General features: G+C 48.8%; 1 gene segment (V, D, J or C); it reads left to right on the forward strand.

Moving 5' to 3' along the window:
- Positions 1-3185: 3185 nt before the first annotated feature.
- LOC131489685 (immunoglobulin lambda variable 5-37-like) lies at positions 3186-3883 on the forward strand. The segment is given in 2 exon segments: positions 3186-3271; positions 3393-3883. Coding segments are annotated over 2 exon segments (420 nt in total).
- The last annotated feature ends 6323 nt before the right edge of the window (positions 3884-10206 follow it).

A 10206-nucleotide genomic window follows, 5' to 3' on the forward strand; every position in this document is an offset into this window, starting at 1 on the left:
TTAGATTTCAAAACTCACTAAAACTCACTTATGAAGCTATAGTCAACATGAATGTGGTACCCGCCTAAGGATAGACATAGGGATAAGTAAAACATATCTCAGAGGCCAGAAATGAATCATTCATCTATGGTCAATTGATTTTCAAAAGGGTGCTCAGAGAATGTACTCTGAAAAAAAAAGGTCTCTCCAACCAATGGTGCTGGGCCAACTAGATATCCACACACAAAAGTATGAAGTTAGACTCTTACCACATACTATAAACAAAAATGGATGTAAAATGGATCAAAGATCTAAATTTTAGAGCTAAAACTATAAAGATCTTAGAAGAAAACAAGAAGGAAATCCCCATGATTTTTGAGCTTGGCAAGAGATTCTTCACATAGGATATCATAAGAAACACCCCAAAAAGGGGGAGGGATGATCATTAATTGGGCTTCTCAAAAGTTCCTATTTTTGTACACCCAAAGATACTATCAAGAAAGAAAATGCAACCCTAAGTACAACCGCATCTCCCAGAGGCCGCTGAAGGAGATAAGAAATGCCTGGGACAGCCTAGCTCTAGCCATGGGTTCTCAGGAGGACTGTGACCACCATGGTGTAACCTCTTCTCCTTGTGTTCTCTTCTTACTACACAGGTAAGGACGGTCCTCGGTGACCCAAAGCAGCCTCTGAGCCTATGTCCACACCTTTGGATCAGACCTCCAAGCAGCTTCACCTCCATCCCTGCCCCATCACCCATGAGTGTCTGTGTTTGCAAGTTCTTTCTGCCAGCTTGTGCTGACTCAGACTCCCTCCTTCTCCGCATCTCTGAAGAATCTAATAGACTCATTTGCACCCTGAGAAGTGACATGATTGTTGTTTTAAGAAATATGCATAATGGTGCCAGTAGAAGCCATGGAACCCTCCGTGATATCTCCTGCGATTCAAGGCAGGGTCAAATACCACACCAGAGATCCCAGTGCCCTGTCGTTTTCTGGATCCAAAGATGTTTTGACCAATGCATATGTTCTGACGTCTCTGGAATCTCGTGTGCAAGGAAGTGACTCTTAGTGTCCTATATGCCAAGATAGTACCAATGCTTACACAGTGCTTTAGATCCATAGGGAAGTGAGAGAAAATCTCCCTCCACTCTCTAGACCTGGTGGCATCCCCTGTCAAGAGGTTCCGGGAGTGACTTTTGTTGTCAGATCTTCCAAAAAATTATTTTTTGTCCGGGAATAAGATGATCTGAGAGTGCCATATCCCTTCCTTCAGTTATATCTTCAGAGTGATCCTTATTCACCCTGTGTTCATATTTTCGAAGGCAAACTAGCTTGTTCAGAGTTACAAATGACTCAGTGAAGGAGAGCCTGGCTGTCTCAGTGGTTAGAGCATGCAACTCTTGACCTTGGGTTCGTGAGTTCAAGCCCCACTTTAGGTACAGATGTTACTTAAAAATAAACTGTTGAGGGTCACCTGGGTGGCTCAGTTGGTTGAGCGTCCAACTCTTTGATTTCAGCTCAGGTCATGATCCCAGGGTGTTGGGATCGAGTCCTGTGTCAGACTCCACACTCACTTTCTCCCTTTTTGCTGTGATAGAGCTCTGCTGAACTCCTGAATTCCCTGGTGCTGGGCAGTGCCTTCCCAATGAGCAGATCTGAACAGATCCCTTAACAAGGAAGATAGACAAAATGACTATTACACATGCAAAGTGATTTCCAACTTCATATGTCATTGTGGTATTACAAATTGAACAAGGACATACCAGAGGCCTCCCGTGACCATGGCTAAAGTTCAATACAGTGCCAGCACCAATACTACCGAGGATGTGGGGCAGCAGGAACTCTCATTCACTGCTGGTGGGAGTGCGAAAAGCCCCATCACTTGGGAAGATTCCTTGGCAGTGTCTTCCACGGCAAACAAAGCCTTAAGGATATAATGCAAAAAGAACAGTCCTACGGATTACTCTAAATGAGGTTCTTGTGTGCAACTACAATATGCACCTCAATGTTTGATGCTGTCTTGTTTATGATTGCCAAGACTCGAAAGTGATCAACGCACCCTTTAGAATGGATAAACAATATCTGTATGTCCACACATGGAATAGGATGCAGGAAAAAAAATGAGTTATCAGGCCACAAAACACATGGGTGAAACTTCCATGCATATGTGTTAGTGTCAGAATCCACCGTGAAGAGTCTGCAACAGTGAGCAGGGGCGATGAGGGGCAGGGACCCAGGCCCCAGCTCCAGGCCCTGGGTCACTGTGCATCCCGTGTCCACCAGACGGCACTGGTGCTCCCCCAATCCCTCAGCTGGCAGGTTCCCTCTCCTTGTGTCTAGCAGGTGCTCTTGATGATTTGCACAGATAGGATTGCAAGTCTCCCAGAACACGGAGGTGAGGTCGCAAGATGGCCTTGCAGTGGTCCCTGCTGCATGCCCAGCCCTGCTCTGTCCCCCCACCTGCAGCACCCTCATCAGGGTTTGCTGTGTCTTGTCTCCCCTGCTCTGGAGGGACCCGGCATGCCCACATTACATGTCCTCCTGTGTGAGTGTGTGTCCCCTAGGTGAGCTCCTGTCCACATCCGGCACCCAGAGCCAGCATGCATCGTCTGAGCTGTACCATTGGGACAGATGGTTTCTCTTCCCTCTCCCGTGTGTCTTGTCCTCAGCTCCATAGTGGTTCACAGGTTGTACTGAGTCAGGACTGCATGTGTCCCTCTCATCAGACCCCATCCATGGACGATGCCTGATGTAGAGCAGGACCTTTCTCTTTCCCTGGAGGGTCACTCTCAGGTGGTGGAAACACAGGCACCAAGGAAGCTTGCATTGGGAAAGGAGAGGTTCACCCAGACACCAGGAGGGGGCACAGTGACAAGGTCTGGGGCTTTCTGCAGGAAGGGGGCTCCCTGCTGAGTAGCCCTCCAGAGTAGAAAGCCCCAGGGCTGGACCCCTTGTTTCCAGTGGGGACAGTGCAGGTGTCTTCTCTGTTCCTAGAAGAGTCCCTGAACCTGGGCCTGTTGTGGTCCCAACAGCTGCTTCTTCCAGGCCCACCCAGGGGGAAACTAGTGCATCACATAGTCTTCCTGTCAACGGGCTGCAGACCTCTAAGTGCACAGGAGCAAGCAGGAGGGGTGGGTCCCATTTGCATGAGCAGCCCCTCCTTTTGAGCTCTGTGGACTGGGGATAAGAGAGGCCCAGGGCAGCCCAGTCCCGGCTCTGTGGTCTAGGAAGAGCGTGTGTTAACATGGCCTGGATCCCCGTCCTCGTCGTGCTCCTCTGCCACTGCACAGGTAGGGACAGGACCCAGTGTCCCGGGGTGGGTCTGCAGCCAGAGTGAAACCCCTGTGGCTCAGCTCCCTAATTCCATGTGCGCTGTTCCTTCTCTTCCCTCTGCTGTGTCTGTGTTTGCAGGTTCCCTGTCCCAGCCTGTCGTGACTCAGCCAGCCTCCCTCTCTGCATCTCTGGGAACAACAGCCAGACTCACCTGCACTCTGAGTAGGGACATCAATGTTGGAAGCTATAACATATACTGGTTCCAGCAGATGGCAGGGAGCCCTCCCCGGTATCTCCTGTACTACTACTCAGACTCAGATAAGCATCGGGGCCCCGGGGTCCCCAGCCGCTTCTCTGGATCCAAAGATGCCTCGGCCAATGCAGGGCTTTTGCTCATCTCTGGGCTGCAACCTGAGGACGAGGCTGACTATTACTGTGCAATCTGGCCTAGTAGTGCTGGTCACAGTGACACAGACACATGGGGAAGTGGGACAAATACCCAGCCTGCTTAGACCACTGTAGTCTGAATCTCTGAAGTCTAATGTAAATTGAATGCACAATTACTATACTTGGGTGTAGCTACTGGATCTGAATGTCCTTCTTCCCAATTTCCTATCAAACCTGTGTGAACTCTATTAAAAAATGAAAAAAAAAAAAGAAAGAAAAATGACAACAACAATAAAGCAAACCAAAGACAACAAAAAAGTTATAATGATGCAGAAATTTCGCCTAGTGGTTCACACGTAAAAATTAGAGCCTGCGGATTTGGCTTTTTTTCTCTTCACAAGGGTCCATCAACTTGCCTTAGTTTTCTGATCAGAGTCTACAGACCGTGCCCGCGGCAGACAGTCCTCCACAGCATGGCCTGTGTTCCTCCAGGGGTGAGAGCAGAGGCCCTCCCTTCCCTCCAGGCTCCTGTGCTCAGGGCTGACTGAGTAGCTCTGTGTCCCAGCGAGGAGACACTAAGAATCAGGGGCAGAGCTGGCCTGGCCCACTGGCTGGGTACCTTCCCTTCATTTGTGATGTCGGGAGAGGGTGACTGCCCCTGGGAGAAACTGTGTGTGCCAGTCAGCAAACTTCTCAGTGGGGCTTGTGAGGGACAGGTGGGAGTGCCACCAGTGCAGCAAAATTTTTAGTCTGCTTGGGAGATTTCACCGACGTGACTTCCCTACAGCTGACACCATCAGGGCCCATGGGCAGCATGTGGCTGCTTTCTGGAGCCCAGAAGAATGGACTGTGTCTTCCTCTCCTCTCCTGCCACATCGGGGTTGTCCGTGATCCATGCAGCAGAGGGGCTGCGGGGCACTATGTTGCATAAAGGAAGTCGATCCCATGAGCCTTTCCAGGAGAACGTCTTGTCATTTGTGACAACATGGATGAACCTGCAGGACATGACCCTGAGAGAAATAAGGCCTACACAGAAAGGCAAATGCTTTTTTATCTCATTTATATGTGGAACCTACAGGAAAAAGATAATAAAATCCCTGTCAATTTTTAGTGATGAGGATGAGTTAGAATAGGGCAACACATATAAAGATGGGAAAGAGATTGGTGTGAGTGTAACTTCCTTAACATAAGTTGGATTTTCATCTAGTAATTTTTAATTATGAAAATACACACAACAGGAAATTCACTCTTTTCATCACTTTCTTGTGCAATTCAGAGATATGAAATATATTCGCCATGTTGGGTGACCATCACGACTCTCCATTTCTCAAAGCTTTTTATCATCCCAAACAGTAACTGTGCACCCAGGAAGGGAATGGGTCAGCTGGGTGTACAGAGAAGCCAGGGCCCCAGGAGCTCATGCCAATGCAGGAAGCAGCAGACGGCAGAGGGCAGCTCCCATGGGGGCTCTTTGCAGATGTGGCCTGACCCAGGTGGGATCGTTCGTTAGGCTGTGCTTTTTACCCCGGAACGACCACGTGGGTGCACGCTGCAGCCCATGTCACGGGGATCCGTGTGCCCGCTGCAGGGGATCCAGAAACTCCAGCTTTCTTTCCCAAAGTGTGTCAGGGAACATCTGTGAGAAATGAGGTCCTCCTATGAGGCATCTGCTATATGATTCATGCTTATTCTTGTCTGAATTCCCTGCAAAATCCATGTGTGCTCTCCTCCAGAGACTGAGGAAAGGCCTCATTTTCAGTCTACATTCTCTGTGCTTGTCAAGAGGAACTTGCACTTATTTCTGGTCTTTTTATTTATACTATTTGGGTATTTTTAGGTTTATTTATTTATTTTAAGAGAGAGAGAGAGAGAGAGAGAGAGCGAGAGAGAGGAAGGTGCAGAGAGAGAGGGACAGAGAATCCCAAGCAGGCTCAGAACCCGGCTCAGGGCTCAATCACAGAAGTGGAGATCATGACCCGAACTGAAATCAAGAGTCTGACACCCAACTGCCTGAGCCACCCTATTTCTGGCCTTTTGAATCTGGAGCATTGATATATGTGTCTCTTTTGGGTCCGATACCATACCAATTATAGGTAATGTAGAAAATGCAAAGTTTGATAGATGATAGACAAAATATACTCACGTGATCTATAGCCATGCACCGTCATTGATATACCTCATCGAGGTCAGTGCAGAGGGTAATGGGGACTGGGCCGCCAGAATGGGAAGTGAGATGAGAAAACTGACCTGTCCCCCCAGGTCTCCCGAAAAAGGTTGTGGACGGGCGTGCATGCTCTCCGCTCTTGTGCTCACTGGGCGGAAACATCATCCCCGAGCTGTCGATGAGTCTTGGCCCCAACAACACAAGTCTCTAAGTAGTGGGAGGAGCCCAGGGTGATTCATGCTGAGGAGGCCCTGTGTCTGCAGCAAGGACTGAGGTGTGGTGGCACCTGCAGAAGCCCTGAGGGAGGAGAAGATCTGGCCCTGTGTGGGGGTGGACAGTATGCCAGGCTGACTGAAGTCCTTAGTGCCCTGGTCTCTCTCTCACAGTTCCAGGATGTCCCTTCCAGTCCTGGGTGCGGCTGGACACTGAGACAGCAGGGGGCGCTGTAGGCCTGTGCCTGAGTGGTGTGTGTGTGGGGAGGGGTCCCATCTGAGAACCCAGGCCTGGAGCCCTGCCTTGTGCCCCCTGCAAAATTGTGCCTAGAGGAGTTTCCCTAGTCCCACCCACCCCACACTCAGCTGTCACCACATTCAGTCCCAGGGGAGGGAGAGATTTGCATGAAGGCTTCCTCTCTCTCTTCCAGGAAGGGAGAGGATAAGAGAGGCTTTGTGCAGGTCTCTCCCTTGAGGGCTCAGGACCACAGCCTGGGGTATCTCCACCCTGGCCTGGACCCCTCCCCTCCTCACCTTCCTTGCTCTCTGCTCAGGTTACTGGCTGTGGAAAGCGGAAGAATTGCTTTCGGGGGACCCCTAAGTTGCTTGTTTCCCCCATTTTGAGAACACACTGTGAGTAATAACCTGATACTGACCTGTGTCTCCACTGCTGTGTTGCTGGGTCCTGGACACTGTCTGTGTTGACACAGGAAGCCTCTTTATCATGGTCTGTGGGCTAGAAGGTCACCCTCACCCACACTGGAATCAGCAACAATGTTGGGTCGTATTATGTGGGCTGGTACCCACAGATTCCCCACCGTGTCCTCAAAGCTGAGATGCTCAGAAGCACTAGGCCCTCCGGGATCCCAGCTGGGTTCTCAAGAACAGGGCCTCTCTGATCATCTCGGGCCTGCGGCCTGAGGACGAGGCTGGTCATTACTGACACAGTGTTCTAAGCCCGTGGGCAAATGATACAGAAACGTGCCCCTGTTTCCCATGGTCACTGCCAGTGACAAATAAACAGGGAGACCGTGGACACCCCAGAGGGTCTGAGGGTCTGACTCTCTGAGCACAGAAGAACTATGAAGAGTCAGTGACAGTAGCTTCCCCTCGTGTGGTTTTCTTCTAAAAATAAGATAAATCTCTTAAGATAATTTACAGGCATAAAGTGCAGTCATTTAAATGGTACGATTCAGTGGTCTGTAGTATGTTTCCTGAGTTTGGCAAACATCATCAGGATCAACTTGACAACATTTCCATCACCTGCGGAAAAACCCCTGACCCCCGAGCAGTGAGTCCATGGCCCCCCTGCATCAGCCCTTTGGAGCCAAAAATTCCTTTCTGTCTGCAGTGATTTTCCTGTTGTGCACATTTCACAGGTGCCGAATCACAGACCACGTGCCCCCGGAAGCGCAACTTTCAGTGGCATCAGCGTGTGCATTGTTGGAGGAACATCACGGGCACCATATTTAAATACAGGGAACGTTTCATCGTTTCCTCTAGAGACGTGTTCATCTTGTGCCGAGGACACGCGGAACTATCTAGATGGCTGCAATTTTAATAGAGGCTGTCGAAATAACATAATTATTTTCCATGATGGTGTGTAATGATAGATTCTTTTTTAAAAGTTTATTTTCCGATGAATATTGTCCCCCATTGTCATTTTTTATTTTGTAGATTTCTGCATGCTGAAATTTTGTTCAATAATTTAGCCAGTGTTGTTTATTATTATGAAGAATAATATTATGTGTTACGGTGCATATTTCAAGTTTTTGTCTCATATTTTTTTCCTTTCCTTGTGGTGGGGTGTGGGCTCTGTGGCCTTTCTCTTTTTCCCATTCCCTCATGCCCGGCAGACTCTATATGTCTCCTCCCCCTCTTTTTCCTTAGTGAGATGTTTCCAGAGCGTCCTTCCTGACTTGGCTTTCTCACCCATCAGCCCACAGCACTGCATCTGAGACCTCCCGTTTCACTATTGCTCGCCCTGGAATGCCCGTCCTGTGGTCAGGGCTTGGGTCTCTCCACTTGCTGTCCTGTGTCTTCACTCTCAGGGGCTTTTTCGAGTGATGGTGGTTCAGACCCACGGCTAGCTTTCCCCTTCTGTCACCCACAGCCTTTTCGGGAACTGACTTCTCTTTCCACTGACGCTCATGATATGTGGTGTGAGCCTGGCCGCGAGGCCACCAGGGATTCTTAACAACAGATACCTTTAAAATTATTTCATTTTTTTCTAACTTCCTTTGATACAAAGGGTGAAAATAAGCAGACAAAGATAATTTTAGGAAAACTGTTACTTAATATTTCTCTGAAATTTCTTATTAATAGACTTAAATGTCACTAAAGCCACAGGTAGAGAGTAGAGAGAAGTAGGCAGGTTTCCAAGTTAAGGGATGAAATATATTACTTAGAAGTGTTGGAGCTACTTTGTGTTCACTCCTTGGTGAGGTACAGGCAGAGGCTTCAGCAGATGCTGTCACACAAAGGAAACTTTATTTGCCACAGATAAGGGGATCAGGGACAAGAAGTATCAAAGCTGTGACTCCCTGAGTGGAGGCGAGTGGGTTCCTTTCGTTCGGGGTTAGGATGGATACCCAGAAAAGGGAGTTTTGTCATCTTATGCAAGAGTGGGCATGAGGTTGTGCAGGAATATGGAGCACAGGAGCTTGTGTCCCCATCATGTGGTAGGTCAATGAAGCTTGTCCTCCTCCTAGGGTAGAGACCTAACATGATAAAGAGGCAGAGGTCCCTGGAGGACACTCCCTGGTCCATCTGCACTGGTGGAGCTGTTGCAGGAGATAAAACTGGACTAGGCTCCCAGGCTCTTTCTGCTGTTTGCCTCTGAAATAGATGAACATTCCTGTGAAAAGAAGGGGTGTCAGTGGGGTCCTGCTGGTGACTGTTTTAACCTCATTAACCTGTGGGGCAAGTTTTCAATCCTGCAAAAACAACTCAAGCATGTGCTTTAGGTCAAAGTTTACTTTTGTTCCTGCACTGGGACTTTTCCTCTGGTCACTGTCTCTGAAGCACTCAGGCTATTTCCTGGCCTGGTGGAGACTGGTAGGTTGGCATCCCCTTTGTTCTCCTCAAACCCTGAACTGCTGACCTTGTTGCATTTCTGTTTTCTTTTCCTCCCAGGAAAGTGCTCAGTATGGGTGCTGGGCAAGTAGAACCTGCAGGGCACAGACCACAGAAAATAGCTGGGGGCCTCAAATGAGTGCTCTTGGGGCAGGAAAGCTGTCTCCTCTTTGTATACAGAGATTTTTTTCCCACCTGGGGACCCCTTCAGTTCTGCTTTCAGATGGCTCAGGGTATTTAGTTGAAAACCATTGTGCTAACAGGCGGCCCTGGGCGGCTTAGTCAGTTAAATGTCTGACCTCAGCTCAAGTCATGATCTCCTGGTTTGTGATTTCAATTCCCAAGTCCGCCTGTCTGCTGTCAGCAAGGAGCCAGCCTAGGGGCTAAGGCAGACAGGGGGAACAACCTCAGCGTTAACAAGGCACCTTTTCTTTTGTTAACCATCTTTGCTCTGGGCTGCTTTGCCTGCAGTGTAGAGGTCTGTAACTCAATTTACCTCTTTACCTAACTTGGTCCTTTCCTCCAGTGAAAGCAGTTTTTCTGCTATAGTACTAAGTTGGAGAGTGCTTCTGCCCTGAACGCCTAATCTTGCTTACCTCATATACCTTTGTATGGGGAGCCTTTGTGCCTGATCTTATTTTAGGCCTTTTCCCCTTCCTCTCTACTGTGGGGGTTCTGCACCCCTTTCTATTCTGGGGTGCCTTTACATCCCCCTAGTCTCGGGGTGCCAATCTGGTTTGCCCAAATTCAGTTGTGAGCATCCTATGGCTTTGTGTTTCTTTATGTCGTATGAACCCTTTGGTGTAAGCCCAGGGGACTCCTAAGCTCATCCCCCACAGTGAATATCATCTTTTGTCGTCGATAAGAAAACAAAACATGAGCCTGTTAACAATTAGTGGGTGATGCCATGAAACTTATCTTCTAGCTTCTACTTTCCAGTGTGGATTCTGGATGGAAGATATTTTCTCACTTCAAGGAGACTGAGGAAGTCTGACTGTGCACTGTAGATACGGACAGCCCTAACAATGGACGACAGACAGGAATGTGAGAAATGAAGGATCACAGGGTGTCTGACTTGGGATGCCCCAAAGAGCAGCAGGGTCAGTCATCATGG

The sequence above is a fragment of the Neofelis nebulosa genome, chromosome 11, assembly GCF_028018385.1.
Source record: "Neofelis nebulosa isolate mNeoNeb1 chromosome 11, mNeoNeb1.pri, whole genome shotgun sequence".
In the NCBI taxonomy this organism is placed as follows: domain Eukaryota; kingdom Metazoa; phylum Chordata; class Mammalia; order Carnivora; family Felidae; genus Neofelis; species Neofelis nebulosa.